Source organism: Penicillium antarcticum (assembly GCF_028974205.1).
Source record: "Penicillium antarcticum strain IBT 31339 chromosome Unknown utg000003l_segment0_segment0, whole genome shotgun sequence".
NCBI lineage: Eukaryota > Fungi > Ascomycota > Eurotiomycetes > Eurotiales > Aspergillaceae > Penicillium > Penicillium antarcticum.
In genome coordinates this window covers 3,172,199-3,187,071 of record NW_026695301.1, presented here as the reverse complement: position 1 = coordinate 3,187,071, position 14,873 = coordinate 3,172,199, and the positions used below count along the sequence as shown (strand labels likewise).

The 14,873-nt window shown below is 48.3% G+C and overlaps 8 protein-coding genes across 8 annotated transcripts; 3 read left to right on the top strand and 5 right to left on the bottom strand.

The window, feature by feature from the left end:
- Positions 1–188: 188 nt before the first annotated feature.
- N7508_003919 (MARVEL domain-containing protein) lies at positions 189–1,006 on the bottom strand (the record flags this gene model as incomplete). The annotated part of the gene is made up of 2 exons (XM_058461985.1): positions 189–510; positions 570–1,006. The coding sequence occupies 2 exons, from the start codon at positions 1,004–1,006 to the stop codon at positions 189–191; spliced, it is 759 nt and encodes a 252-aa protein (XP_058322562.1).
- Positions 1,007–1,997: 991 nt separating this feature from the next.
- Positions 1,998–3,575, top strand: N7508_003918 (histidine phosphatase family protein; the record flags this gene model as incomplete). The annotated part of the gene is made up of 1 exon (XM_058461984.1): positions 1,998–3,575. The coding sequence occupies one exon, from the start codon at positions 1,998–2,000 to the stop codon at positions 3,573–3,575; it is 1,578 nt and encodes a 525-aa protein (XP_058322561.1).
- A 436-nt stretch (positions 3,576–4,011) lies between these two features.
- N7508_003917 (uncharacterized protein) lies at positions 4,012–4,344 on the bottom strand (the record flags this gene model as incomplete). Its single annotated transcript, XM_058461983.1, has 2 exons — positions 4,012–4,195; positions 4,217–4,344. The coding sequence occupies 2 exons, from the start codon at positions 4,342–4,344 to the stop codon at positions 4,012–4,014; spliced, it is 312 nt and encodes a 103-aa protein (XP_058322560.1).
- A 16-nt stretch (positions 4,345–4,360) lies between these two features.
- N7508_003916 (uncharacterized protein) lies at positions 4,361–5,690 on the bottom strand (the record flags this gene model as incomplete). The annotated part of the gene is made up of 4 exons (XM_058461982.1): positions 4,361–5,026; positions 5,082–5,251; positions 5,312–5,446; positions 5,495–5,690. 4 exons carry the CDS (start codon positions 5,688–5,690, stop codon positions 4,361–4,363), a joined length of 1,167 nt encoding a protein of 388 aa, XP_058322559.1.
- Positions 5,691–6,022: 332 nt separating this feature from the next.
- N7508_003915 (uncharacterized protein) lies at positions 6,023–8,434 on the bottom strand (the record flags this gene model as incomplete). The annotated part of the gene is made up of 5 exons (XM_058461981.1): positions 6,023–6,514; positions 6,554–7,106; positions 7,161–7,288; positions 7,605–7,947; positions 8,004–8,434. 5 exons carry the CDS (start codon positions 8,432–8,434, stop codon positions 6,023–6,025), a joined length of 1,947 nt encoding a protein of 648 aa, XP_058322558.1.
- A 2,020-nt stretch (positions 8,435–10,454) lies between these two features.
- N7508_003914 (FAD-dependent oxidoreductase) lies at positions 10,455–10,949 on the bottom strand (the record flags this gene model as incomplete). The annotated part of the gene is made up of 1 exon (XM_058461980.1): positions 10,455–10,949. The coding sequence occupies one exon, from the start codon at positions 10,947–10,949 to the stop codon at positions 10,455–10,457; it is 495 nt and encodes a 164-aa protein (XP_058322557.1).
- Positions 10,950–11,254: 305 nt separating this feature from the next.
- On the top strand, positions 11,255–12,392 carry N7508_003913 (uncharacterized protein; the record flags this gene model as incomplete). Its single annotated transcript, XM_058461979.1, has 3 exons — positions 11,255–11,463; positions 11,517–11,732; positions 11,792–12,392. The coding sequence occupies 3 exons, from the start codon at positions 11,255–11,257 to the stop codon at positions 12,390–12,392; spliced, it is 1,026 nt and encodes a 341-aa protein (XP_058322556.1).
- A 1,004-nt stretch (positions 12,393–13,396) lies between these two features.
- Positions 13,397–14,591, top strand: N7508_003912 (uncharacterized protein; the record flags this gene model as incomplete). The annotated part of the gene is made up of 3 exons (XM_058461978.1): positions 13,397–13,501; positions 13,552–14,138; positions 14,192–14,591. 3 exons carry the CDS (start codon positions 13,397–13,399, stop codon positions 14,589–14,591), a joined length of 1,092 nt encoding a protein of 363 aa, XP_058322555.1.
- Positions 14,592–14,873: the final 282 nt, after the last annotated feature.

Sequence of the window (14,873 nt, the reverse complement as noted above, 5' to 3'; positions counted from 1 at the left end):
GTATATATGATTACACTCATAGTAACAGAAATAAAGAAGATATCAGCAAAATATTAGTACTATAAGTGGTATCAAAGTATCAGTAACGATCAAACATGCAAATACTTCCATATTCCAGCACAGCAACCATCGTCAATCAAAAAGCGTATGACACGAATGACACAGGAGAATCGGGGCTACAGGATCAATCAAACTGGACTGATCTGCACTGTTCGACTTGTGTGGTGATTCTGAGCGCTATCGCCGCTGAGTTCGACGCTATGAACGGCCGATGGCGAAGAGATACTATGCGTTTGGCTGCTCGGCTGGTTATGTAGACCCTCAGCATCCCGAGTCGACATTTTTGGAGCCACAGGGGTCGTACTCATCGGCACATCATGAGCATGCCCACTGGCTTGGGGCCCCTCAGCACCCTTGTCCTTTCTCAAAGACTGGTAGCCAGCCCAGTCAGAAACCATCACACCACACATGGCAAGAGCTGTAAAGACCACAAGAGCGACGAAAAGTAACCTAGACGTATAATATCGATTAGTCGTGTTGAGTAGGCGACAACAGCCAGAGAAACATACCAAAGGAGCACACCAAATGCGAGTATAGCGTTAAAGTACGACGACTCGCTGGTTCCTCCACCAAGCAGGGAGGCGAGATCGGCGAAGCAAGCCAGCCAAAAGACCATAGTGACAAAGTAAACACCGACAAAACATGAGGCGAGAATAGTATTCAGCTTTGCACTAACAAAACCTTTCTTTGCGAAATGCCATGGTAGCACTAACGCGGCGACAGTCACTAGGATAGTCCAGCAGGAAGCGAATACCAGGAAAGCGAGAATAGCTGGGGCCTTGAGATTCACTGTTCTGTACGAATACCCAGAGTAGGAACTCCAAGTCGCGACCTCACGTGTTCCGGTATATGCAGAAGTGAGGAAAGCCGAGAGACCCAGCTCCACAATGGCAAAGGCTAAGGAGGTACCCAAGAGGGCGTACAAGACGATGTTGAGCGCCAGCATAATGCAGTCGATATGCCCGACTTTGGAGCGCGAAACAATCAAAACAGTGAGAGAAAATTTCAGTGGCCTCAAAGGGGGAGTCCCTTGCGCTTTAAAATGTCTCTCACGTGCGGCTCAAGATAGATCGCGCTCGTGATCGAGGAAAATTAACCCACGATCAGCCTTATTTAGCTATCACGACCCAGTTGGGCTGGCGCTTGGCACCACAAACCCGTGAAGGATCCCTCCACTCGTGTCGGATACGAGCAGCCACATTCCCCTGGCGCGCACCCTGACCCAAATCGGTACAAGGTAAGCGAATGAGTGTTTCGGGCCGGACATATATTGGTGTGCAGCTGAAGCTCTTCATCGGTACAGCAAGGGATCCTGCCAGCGGTGCGTTGCGCCACCTGCAGGAGCTCGAATGTGATGAGTCAAAGTCGGAGTCACAAGCGTCTTGCAGTGCAGGACTCCTCGCTTGTTAAAGCAGGTCCCTAGGTCCCCAGCTCCTCAAGATGAACATATACTATACGAGGGCATCTTGGGGCTTCTCGTATAGCCTGGTTTTGTGTTGTTGAGATCGACACACCTCTTGCCCCTTCTGAAGAACATTGATCGACCCAGATATTACTTCGATAGAAAGCGCGCAGCCTGTCCATCCCCAAAATGGACATAATGGAGCAAATCGAGTTTCTCGTCGTCTTTCAACTGTCTTGGCAGGAAACCGTCGGTCTACGGAGAAAGCCAGCTTCCGGAGTATAATGTTCATCCGTCGCAGTCAAGCATTTTCTCCACTTCCAACAAAGAGTCTCGCGACAGGTTACTCTACTTGGCCAAGATCATGATCCTCTGCGTCATGCATGCGGAGAAGTTACTGTAGCCTCCGGGCCCCTGTACTAGGAATGGACTCAGCCGATCTTTCCCCTCAGTTGCAATAGCTATATAAAACCGTCAGTCTTACAAATGGAGGTTCCATTGAGTCAGTCGCTTTGTGACTTTTCAGATCCCGAACATGGCATCTATGCAATCTATGATCGCCCTCTTGGCCCTGGCGAGCGGGAGTGCCGCAATGGCTTCTTCTAGCCCAGCCGCTGCCGGTCCTACCGGTTTGTCGTATCCTTCGGGCTTTGACATGAAAACCAGTTGGGCCAATCTTAGCCCGTACACCGACGCCCGGGACTTCAATGTCTCCAAAGGCTTTCCCTCAGAATGTGAACTTTCGCAGGTGCATGTACTCCATCGCCATGCGCAGCGGTATCCGACGCAATGGCCGCTGGATGGCGGGGGAATGGAGACATTTGCTCAGAAAATAGCGAATTATACAAGGAACCACCCTTCCAAGAAGATTGGTACCGGTCCTCTGGCATTTTTGAACGACTGGGAGTATATACTTGGCTTGAACACACTACTTCCCACCGGCGCCGCCACCGAAGCCACCTCCGGCGCACTATTCTGGAGCCAATACGGCCGGCTACTTTACCGAGCAGAAAGCGGTGATGCTTCCTGGAATGCATCAATGAATGTGTATTCCAATGGCACGTCACGACCGAAGCCCACCTTCCGGACGACATCCTACCCCCGCATCTTGGAGAGTGCTCGCTGGTGGCTAAGCGGTTTCTTTGGCAATATTGGAGCCAATGGCTCATATTCCGAGTATAACTTGGTCATCATTCCTGAGGTCGATGATTTCAATAATACGCTATCAGCGACTGATTCTTGCCCCAAAGGTACAGAGCCAGGTGACAATGCCGGCAAAGTTTTTGCCCCAACTCTTGTTAAGAACGCGCAGAAACGCTTCGCTCAATACTTGCCCGAGGATCTGAATCTGGATACCTTTGACATTGTCGCCATGTTTAACATGTGCCCGTACGAATATGCGACCTGGGGTCAATCCTCCTTCTGTGCCCTCTTCACCGAGCAGGAATGGGGCGACTTTGAATATTTTGCCGACCTCCAATTCTATGGCAACTATGGATTTGGTTCCCCGAGTGGGCGCGCCCAGGGAATTGGCTATGTTCAGGAGTTGGCTGCACGTTTGCAGTCAAAGTTAATCATGAGCAGCGACAGCAGCATCAACTACACCTACGATGATAACACCAAGACCTTCCCGCTCGATCAGCCAATTTATATGGATATGTCTCATGATGATATTATTGTATCTGTATTGACAGCTCTGGGTCTGGATTACTTCAAGTACAGTTCTCATGGCATGCCTACATCAGTCTCACACGCTCCAAGACGCAACTTCAACCTAAATCAAATGACTCCATTCGGCGCTCGTCTGGTTTCCGAGCTCTGGACTTGCCCGAAGAATTTCTCGTTCGAGCATCTCCAACCGCAGAAATACAATAACCCTGACTTATCATCAGACTCTAATACTACTGATTACATTCGCTTTGTTCTGAACAACGCACCAGTACCCGTGGATGGGTTGACTGCTTGTGATGGTTCTGTGAATGGTTTCTGTCCTGTTGAGAAGTTCCTCAGTTCTATCGCAGAACTAAAAAAGGAGGCTATGTATCAAGAAGCCTGCTTTGGTGATTATAATATTACCAATCAGGTTGGTAATGGACAGCCTCGAAAGCCTTGAGGGAGGGCTGGGTCTGTGGAAGAGATTGTTGGGCCTGATTTATCGATACCCACATTATGGTGAACATGCTCGAATATAGTTGCTCATTTCTATATGAATGAACTACTAATACCTCCGCGACAAGTTTGCATTGCGAAAGGTCTGAGTTTGAGACAGTACGCAATGCATGAGTTTCTTTACTAGACTCGCGAGAGAATTAAGTGGGATATTACGGTACTCATCATGCCTATATACCATACCACCATAGCCAATTCCCAGCTGATTACTTCAATTCTTGTCGTTGCTTATAAAGGCGCCTCTGTTTACATGTCAATAAGCTACCGTCAAACTTAGATCCCGGGGCATACTCACAGCTGGATTGAAGAAATAAACAGGGATTCCAAGCAGGAATATGGTCCCTGTAACTGCAGCCAAAATACCCATCGCGGTCGGATAACTATACTTGGCCACCATGGGTGTGAGACCATAGCTGACTCCAAAGGCGATAATGTTTTTGGTTCCAACGACGGCTACCAATGCAGGTCCGGGGTTCTTCTCTCAGGCCTCTGCCGCGAATGAAGTTGACGGAATCAACACAGAGACAAAGGCCACCTGGAAAAGCGCCCATCCCATGTATGGCCCTCCCCAAGTGGCGTTGTTACCGGCAGTGAACCCATAGAGGAACAGGGACACCATAGATGAACAGGGACACAACGGCGAGCATTCCAGGGAATATAAGCAGAATCAACCGATGTTCTGGGATATGAACTCCACCTGAGCGCTTGGCCATCCGGAGAATAAACCAGTCACCAAACACTCCGGCGTATAGCATACCCCCAAAGCCACCAAATACACCACCCAAGTTGACCACCCAAGTTGATCAAACCAACACTCTGGGCTGGCCAGCCATAACTTTGAAGCACGGCGTCATACGTCAGCGAGATGCAGATAGAAGACCCTAGCACCACCGAAGCTAAAAGAGTTGCGTATAGAATTCCCGGGGAAGAGAAGGCCTCGAACATGTGGAACCAAGCCATCAACACAGTCCGAACAGGGTTCTTGGTGGAAGGCCCAATCGGAGTAAGCATCTGCACATAGGCTTTCTTTGGTCGTGATGCATCAGGGATAGTTATATCATCCTCTGCCTCTTGCATTTGCAGATAAGCATTGGCTTGCGCTCCAGTAAGCACTTGGGTGACTCCAAACTCATCAGTGATGACTAGTTGCCCATTGAGAATTTGCGCAGGCCGCTGGTATCTTGTCTCGAAGCAACTCAATGCAACAATGACCAGTCCGACTCCGATGGCAATGGCATACACCCAATAGAACCAGCGCCATCCCAGAGCGGCGGCTTCGTACGAACTGGCCAGATTCAGGCAGCTTGTCACTACATTCTGTGTTGCCCAATATACACCAAAGATTGTACCGCGCTGATGCACAAACGTGACCTCGGATAGTATGAGAGGGAGTAGCTGTCAAAATGTTTAAGTAAGGTTTTGACAATTGGAAATTGAGAGGTCAACTAACCGATTCCGTAGCACCTGTAGCAAGCCCTTGAAGAATGCGAAGTCCAAGGTGCTGCTCAAATGTCTGTGATAGAGCGCAACCGATTGTTGACCCAAGAAGCACAACAATTGAGATGATCGTGGCTGGCCAACGGCCATATACCAGACCCAACGGGAGGATCAGATAATTGCCTACCGGTCAGTCAGAATTAAGAAGCAAGATTTGTAACACATATGAGGTTGACTGCTAACCGATACCAACAAATAACGATGGGAATGTTGCCAGCCAGACCACTTGCGCCGAGCTGTGACCCAGAGGGACATAGAGCTCGAAGAAGACACCGAGGATGGCGCCCAATCCTCCAACTACCGACAAGGACATGATCGCTGAAATATGTAAGCAGTGCTCACATCTACAGACAAAGAATGGCTTACAGAACCAGCAGCAACTGAAAATCACACCTAACTTCTCCCACTTGGTGAAGTTTAGCGGATCATTGGGATCGCTACTAGGCACAGGCAATCGCTGAACTTCCCCCCTTTCATCAACAAGTACCTCACCATTTACGGTCTCTTTAAACCCGACATCTTCGAGAAATTCAGTCTTGGCCTTTTGGTCATTAGACGCCATGACGGTTGTGTGGTATGTCTGGAATGGCGCTCTTAGAGGTAGTGGGAAAACAGAAAGTGAGAGACAAAGCCCCCTTTTTTCTGCAGTGCAGCTCCCCCGCGGCTCGATGGGCATAGTTTAGGTGGCTGATATAGAATCCAAGAGCTGATCAATCTCAACATTCCCACAATTGCCGAGGGCGTTTTACCCCGTGCGGAGTTCCCCCATAATCCGACGGAATTAGGGCTTCGCTCATTGGCTCAAATTATCACGTCGGCAAATGGGGATTGATACATATCGGAATCATTTTATCTAGTTGATTAGTTGACTGGTACTTTTTGCAAGGTTATTTCTTATGGAAGATTCCCCAGATCCTCTATCAGTTCACACAGACTCTGGATCATTGGTGGCAGACGGTCGTCCGGAGAAGGACAAGGACAATTCCCTTCAAAGACTTGCCGAGCAACAGCCATGACAGAGCGCGGCTTGCTTAGTTCACAGAACATTGGTGTATCCCCATCGGGACCACTTCGGGTCATTGTCAGACCTGGGCGACCAATTCCATGACCCAAGAACGCTTTGGTCGCCGTATCCTCTAGGCCATCAAGTGACACGCATGGTGGCAAGTCTGTTTCACCAATTGGTGTCTTGTCTTCAAGCTGCTTCAATTCTCCACACTGAAAAAGCCCGTATACCCACAGAACCAAAGCAGCGTGGTAGATAACCATAGCATCGAATCCGCGCAGCTGATAAGTCTTGACAGTTCGCGCGGCACGCAATGTCTGGCCGGCATGCCATATGCTTGTCCGTGCTTCTCTTGCATGGCTCCAGTCCCGAAGGCCCGGCTATGCTCGCCGGGCATCCAGTTCCCCAAGCTTACCTACAAATCGTTGGATAGCATCGATATCAATATGAAGGTACATCATTATAAATTGGTTCAGTAATGTTGTGACAGGTGGAGGCGCCGGTGGATTCTCAGGTATAGACTTCAATGTGGTATAACTTGCCCAGTCAGCATTAAATTGACAGAGGAGGTGGTGAACTGACAGCTCGTCTTGTCTGCTTTGCAGCCACAGTCGAGTCAAAGCACGCGTGTCAGGCCTTGATCCCTGGGATAAAACCATCTGTTGGCGAGTTTCCCACACCTGACTGGCCATTCCTTGTAATAGTGCAGACCTTGCAATATCAAAGTCCATCTCAATAGGGACACGAGTAATTAAGGACGGATCGGATAACAAGTCCCGCAAACTGAAGTCGGACGCCTCTACAACTCGGTACTTCGCCTCCCAAAGATCTCTCCATGCGGTAGCTGTAGGAGCGAGCCAGAGGTCTCTTGCAGCAGGGAAGGGTAGTGTGAACTCCGTGTACGAAGTAAGAGCTGGGCGGTTCATAGCCATGGCAACCTCTACATCGTGGCTGAATAGATGATAAGCTAATCTAGTTCTGTTAGCGTCGCGGTTTGACTACTCAAATATCGAAGTCACTACGTACCGCTTCAGTGATTCTTGTCTTGCCCACTCATGCCATATATTATTCAAAGACTGCTCATCATCGCCAGTCATAGAAGGTGTTACAGCAGAGTACGTGGAGCTGTCAAATGCCGCAGCACGTCGGAAAGCCTGTAAAGTTAGCTCAATCGTTTTATCCTTTGGTGCACCTACAGTACACAGTGGCTGTAGATAGCTCTCTGCTATTTGCATCTTTCGTCGATAACCACAGAAGATACCAATATCCAATCACAGCATCGAGGCTTGTAGCCATTGCAGATCGCGCAAGACACTGTTATCATCCTCGACCTGATGAAACAGACAAATAGTCAGCCAACAGTGAAGAATTTTTGAGGGTTACGAGTCATACAAGTTGTGCCAGAGATACTCTAGTAATCTCCTGTAGAACAATTCCAGTTTTGTTGATGGACGCCAATCCACAACAAACACATCCTGCTGCGACCAAGCCGGTTAACAATTCAGGTCGCAACTTCTGATCATAAAAGGTATATGGATGAATCCATGCATCCGTCTCTATTCGCTTTCCAATACCGACTTTGATGAGCGTATCAAGGTACTCAGCAGAAGGAAATGAAGAAATTGAAAGCCGAGAGCCGGCTGTTCGCACGACCAATTTGAAGATATCATCCCGCGAGCGCATGGATAGTTTTCCCGGTATTTGAAGAGCTTGAAGTCGGTTTTGATGATTCGGCGAAATAGCATCCCCATCACGAAGAGGGATTCTTCTCTCCTCGCTGAAGGCATATTGGTTCTTCTCTGGCACCCATAGCCTATGAAATTTGGAATTAAACACGTATATTGATATCGATCACTACCATTCACTTACCAGAATGATTTTCGAAATGCAGCTGCTCGCCTGCTGGCTGATTCATGATCACCAAGTTGAGGATTCTGTTGGTCTTTAGATCCGCATATGGAGGGCCCAGCATCTAGGATTCGATCGAGATCGGGCATGAAGTCTGCATCGAACAAATCGTTTTCAGGGAAAACGAAATCGGTATCGAGCATGAAGTCAAACACACCCCGAGGCTGCTGTGTTTCTTGTGGAACTTCCATTTCCACGTTTGGAAGCATACCATGCTCGAAAAAGGCAGGGAAATTGTTCAAATTAGGATATACCGGCACATTATCTGATATAAATGGATCTAGTGTCAAATCTTGCGCGAAATTGGCGTCATAAATCTCATGGCCAGCTGAGTACTCCGTCGCAGGAAGTACACTGAGATCCGAGAAACTTGAATCTGGTGTTGTAGTCATCGGAGAAAATCGAGGGTGTGAAGCATGATTGCCGAGTCGAGAGCGCTTTGCATCGCATTCAATTTGCTTTGATTTGCATCTCTACAACCATTAACAGGCGACCAAGCCAAGGACCAGGAATCCTTACTTGACAGGGTCTTTCGTTGTCACAACTCAATTTAGCGGTCGCGCAAGTGTTGCAAGCCTCAGCCGCTCGTTCTCGTGTGCGACGAGGTGTTTTCTTGCCCTCATTGCTATTCTTTTCGTGGACTGTTTGATGCCGCTGAAGGACATCTCTGACTCTATTACCTCAGTGACTAATTTCCTGGAGCAATATATGCTCACCTTCGATTAAATCCACGCTGGCATATCCGACATTGATATGTTCTTTCGTTGCGATCTTGAAACCTGGTCAACCAGACATCTGCCGAGGTGAGAAGAGACACTCACGGGAGTCTAAATGACGCGCCAAATGATCTGGTCGCTCGTACCCTTTGCCACAGTGCGGACAGTGATGGTGGCCAGATTTACTCCGCGAGGAGCGTCGACGGGCATGAATGTCGGACATCAGGCATAACGAGAGAATTAGGGAATGTGAGGAAGTTGGCCGTTTATATGGGCGATCGGGACACGCTTCTTTTGCGGGCCACTTTGGCCCCTCAACGTCCAATAGAGCCAGTTATATGCGACCTACAGTCTCACACTCCACATTTGCGGGGAAATGTTGGCTTGATAAGTTCACGCGAGGATGTATTTCCCGGGATTTGGAAACTTTTTACAGTCTTTAGAGGCTGGGTTTTGATTCTTTTTGCTAATTCGGTTCATTCTCGTCTCCCCGGTTTTGGCTTTTTCTTACACATTCAAGAAAGAAAAGATTGGCTATATCTTAGCCTGACTGTTTTCAAACCCGTTGCCATTCTTTGGCCCCGCGATATCCGCAGTTGAAGTCCATGAACTCATCCGGTTTCCTAATGAGTCAGTCTATGCTCAGCCAAAGGTACTCCTCATACATACATCGTAACCAGTTTAGTTCCCCGGGCTGTTGCTGGCTTGGCTGCTTGTCGACTATATGCCTGTATCAAACTCACACGTGCATAGCGTGCCTGGAAGATATCCTGCATTTGTTCAGTTGAAATGAATTCCAATTATTATTTTACTGGATTTCTTACCTTGAGTGCCCTTTTAAGGACTTCAGGAGAGGGTGGTTCAATGATCTCCTCAAAGAATGCACCAAGAGCTTCAGAGTCCTCGATTGCTTGGCTGGCTCCTTGGCCCTGCGTTGGTAACATTGCATGTGCGGCATCGCCAATGATAATTACACGGCCCCGATGCCATGTCTTCAAAGGATTCTGTACTTGTTAGCTAAGTAAGAAACATTCAATTGGTGACCCTACAAGATCCCGTAATTGCCAGAGCCCTAGGTCGGCCGAGTGCCTTTAATAAATGGTGAGTAGGCTTCTATGAAAATTTGAGAGTGGTCCTGTGGTCATACTTGAACAAACTTTTCACCCAGGATAGGAATTCGGCAAAAGTCTGCATCAACTTTTCCAAATCTCCTTCTGCAACCCAAGACTGTTTTGCCTGAGGATCCTCGTTCATTTGGTCTGTATATCTGTTAGCATTTCCTCAAAAAAGTTAAACCTGTGCATACCGTCCGGCACTGAAGCGACAATCCCATAAACCTCGCCTTGCCTTCCGGGGCCCATGATGAGGCGGCAGTCGTGGGCCACAATCATGGATGTGAAAGGATCACGAGGATTGATCTTCGCACAGAACTCAGGTTCTTCCTGTTCAAGAATTTCTGTTGGCATCTAGAGACATCAGCTAGGTTGTTGGTATGATGTGTGAAGACCGAACCATCAGGCGATATGCTATGGACGACGGTCAGCTCAATCAATCATAACAATTATGCAAGTCTCTCTCACCAGAATGACCAGTCGGCATAGGGCTGATGGCTTCCTCAAGTACATGTTTTCGAAGAACGCTATGGCTAAGCCACGTCTATATTAGCTTTTCATACTCGTTCAAAGGAGTTCACATCTTACATTCCATCTGCACCAATAATCAAGTCACCCTTGACTATCTCACCACCATCCAAAGTCACTGTTCCTTTGGAGGCATCACAGTCCACAACTCTCGACGTGACTCGCACAGTGGCTGGATCTCCTGCCCGCGTGGGTGAGACAGCTGCACGTTTCAATGCCTCATGAAGATCTCTGCGATGAAACAAGAGGCGTTCCGCCCTATACTTTTCCTTTGTCATCAGGGGTATAGTGTTGACCAAATGTCCGTCTGTGTTGTATATCCGGAACCCTTCATCCACCATTTGTTGCGCCTCCGAAAGCTCCTGGCTCAAATCCCACTTGGACTTCATGATTCTCGAGGCATTTGGTTGCAAAGAAATCAAAGCACCAATCTCTTTGTTCAAGCTTGACTGTTCGAGAATCGTGATATGTCTATTGGGTCCACGGAGGGCAATGGCAGCCGTGAAACCTGCGATGCCACCACCCACGATAATGATATGAAAAGGCGCCATGATGGAAATATTTACACTGAATAGTCTACGCACTCCACTCTAATTATCTGCTGTTTTATCGAGAGAAGCCAAGCAGCCTTCGACTTCCCCCATCTTACACGGCCCCCATTCCCCCACCTCCACTTTCCGACCACTGTGGCAACACATTGTTGAGTAGCTGGGAACTAATTGGAGCAATCAAAGCTCACCTGGTGATTCCGAGTGGGCAGCTCTGGTGAGACTGGAGTTCCCCCCAGAAGCTGTTGTTCATTTAAGGAGCTGGCATGCTGAAGTTTCACAGCTCACTTCTATAACCAAGTGTCAGTATGTCTTCTACAATAACCACTGCTGCGACCGTTCAGGTCAACCCAAATCTGCATGGCTTTGGTCGCATGCGTGTTGATAGCACTGATCGCCCTTTCGGTGATTTTCGAGACGATCTGACTAGAGATGGTTTCGCCATTGTCAAAGGCGCTATTCCCAAAGAAAAGGCTTTAAAGTATGCGGATGAGATGTACTCCTGGCTAGAAGGCTTGTAAGTTATACTTGAGCGAAGGTACCACTGAAACCGACTGGCCAAAAACACAGTGAACTCGGATTCGACAGAAACAATCTGTCTACTGTCCACAAAGACAAACTTCCCCTGATCAATGAGAAGGGCATGTGTCTGCACTACGGTCTTCCGCATGAGAACTTCGTCTGGGGCATTCGAAGTGAGCCAGGTGTTGTCGATGCCTTTGAGAAGATCTATGATGATGAGGATCTTATTGTGTCCTTTGATGCCATCAACTTTCAATTCCCCAAGTATGTTGAAGTCCTCATATCTTTGATGGCATAGCCCTTGTATTCTAATAACCTCTTAGTCGTACCGATATTGCTCCCAATAAGCCTTGGCCACACCAGGACCAAGACCCCGAGAAGCATGGCTTCCGCTGCATGCAAGGACTGGTAAACCTGCTTCCCAACGGCCCAGAAGACGGTGGACTAATTGTCTGCCGAGGCAGCCACCTCCTTTCCGAGCAATTCCACAAAGAGATGGCCGACGAAGAGAGAATCCCAGCCTGGACACCAGAATGGTATGGCTTCACGGAGCACGGCATGAAATGGCTCGAAGACCACGGCTGCAAGTGGGAAAAGCTCAGCGCCGAGCCTGGGGATCTCCTTCTTTGGGACTCACGCACGCCTCACTACAACCTGAGCCCAAAGAGACACGAGCCGCGCTTTGCTGTTTATACCTGCTTCATGCCGGTTGCAGATGCGACACAAGAGGACCTGCTGCGCAAGAAGGACGCGTTTGATCGCCGTGTTGGTACCACGCATTGGCCGAATGCGAAGCATACTGGGACCAATGTCGCCCAGAGGGATGGGAAGGAAGACCCTCATAATCGTTCGAAGCCGCTGGCTGACCCACTTCTAAGTGAGAGGGCTTTCAAGCTCACTGGTATACCTTCTATCAAGACTTAGTTTGTGGACGCTTGGTATAGATCAAAGCAGATCATAGCTTACGATACTCTGCTATTTGTGACATAAAGGAATCAAAATTAATTGTTACATATTGGCGCTATGATCATTGTATAGTCGAATATCTGATCTGTGTAGAAGATGAGGCTGGCCTTGGCTTCATGTGATGCTGATCCCCCTCATCCACCAACGCCATGCGTCCAGTGTTGATCCCCCGGCATCTTTGTATTCCGAAGCCCTATTTTGGTACAGATATGCTGCTGATATCGAACTCGGGTGGTCTGACACCGGTGCATCCCCGTCCGGCCGATATACCGAGTATGCGAACACTTATGCTGTCATCATGCTTTCTATCTTAGTATCTGGTTGGCCGATCTTATTTCACAATCCCAAGTCAACGATTTGAAGGCATCGAATGATTCGGATTTGATTGGCAACCTCGGCTATATGTCTTGTCATACCACTCAGAACGCTATTCATTCGTCCGTATGCCAGGACTACCTTATACAACACACCTAGTTGTGGCATCCGGCTGTCATGATTTCATATTCTGCAGTAAGGCTCTGTATTTCCCCGCGCGGGACTGTGCCTGTTCCTCGGTCCGCTCATTCTTTTAGATGACCCACTACACGAGCTTGTCTTCTTTGGTTATCTTCATTGCCATGGATATGCTGCATAGCTACTGGTATAATTGAGCAGAAGATTTGAGCGTGAATATATAAATCAGTAGTTCCCTGGCACTAACATATTGATCTGCGGCATTCACTGCAAAGACACATTATTTATATCTGCTCTATCTCGGCTTGAAAGACATGGCATCGCTCTCTATACTCCGATCACCAGAGGATGAGATTTTACTCGGTGCTCTATGGCCTCCCTCACTCTCGCAGCAAATGCTATGCGTCTCATTGGGTGTAATTACCTATCTGGTCCTGGTATCTTCCCTGCGATTCCAACGGCAACGCACTCTGCACCGACAATATAGTTACTACTCAACAAGGCAATCAATGGGCCAAATGACCGATCATGATGCTTGGGCAATCCAGAAGACCATCATGCAGACTGAGTTTCCCTTCATGGTTCTCAAGTCACTCCAGTTTGCACTCTTTCGTGTAAGCTCTAATTATGCCATGCGGCACTATGATATAGCTGACCCGAACAGACATATGGCATCCCAACAATCTCCACCCTTCTCCTAAAAACATCCCAGTTCTCCGACTCAGCCACTTCATTTAAACGATACGCCGACACGGGTGCACTAATCGGCGAGTTCATGGCTTTTCACCCAAGCTCAGATCGAGCCCAAACAGCAATAGCCCGAACCAAGTTCCTCCACAAAGGATATCGAGCAAGCGGAAAAATTCTCGAAGCAGACATGCTGTACACACTCAGCCTCTTCGCCATCGAACCAATCCGATTCGTGAAACTATATGAGTGGCGCGAGATGACGGAGATGGAACGCTGCGCCGTGGGTACATACTGGAAAAGTCTTGGTGACGCATTGGGAATCAGCTATGATGTCCTCCCCTCCGGTAAGGATGGTTTCCAAGATGGAATCCACTGGCTGGAAGAGATCAATGCTTGGAGCGAGCAATATGAGGCACAGCACATGAAGCCTCACCCACGCAATAAGGAAATCGCAGATAAAACCATCGATGTGTTGGTATACAGTCTGCCTGGATTCATGAAGCCACTTGGCGAGTATTTCGTCTCATTCTTGATGGATGAACGTCTGCGAGGTGCCATGATGTATGTTTCACAGGGTGACTGTATGGAGATATGAGCTGATACTCATGATCTAGGATGGAACCCCCTCCAGCCTTCTTTAGCTTCACTTTCGCCTCAATATTCAAGCTACGTCAGTTATGCCTTCGGTATCTGGCTCTCCCACGCCCGAGTTTCATGCGGTTAGATGTATTCACTGAGAAGCCTAACGAACATGGTCGAAATTGGGTACTTATCTATGAGGGGGCCCCATTCTACGTGCAGCCCACGATTTGGAATCGTTGGGGTCCTGTGGCATGGTTCAAGTGGGCTCTTGGACAGCCTTTGCCTGGTGATGATGGCGACAAGTATTACCCCCAGGGTTATTATACACCTGATCTGGGCCCGAAGTATTTTGAAGGAAAGGGACGAAAGGAACTTGAGGCTATACAAGAGACTCTGCGTCAGGAGCGGATGGGGCAATGTCCTTTTCCATGATTTGTGCCCATGAAGGCAAATATGTATCAAGACGGATGAGTCCAGAGTGTCAAGTATCATTATTAGCGTTCAGGTCAATTAGTGCTCGTGTTGTTTCTCAACACAACAAGCGTACATAGTAAGAGATCGCAATCGCAGAATATGAACACACGCAAATAATAATTGCACATCGGGTATCAAAGTAGCCAGCAACAGTCGTCAAGACGGGTTATATGATCGGGTATATCTAACATTGACCATTTGGGAAAAGAAATGAAGAAATCAAGCCGAGAATCTCATTTT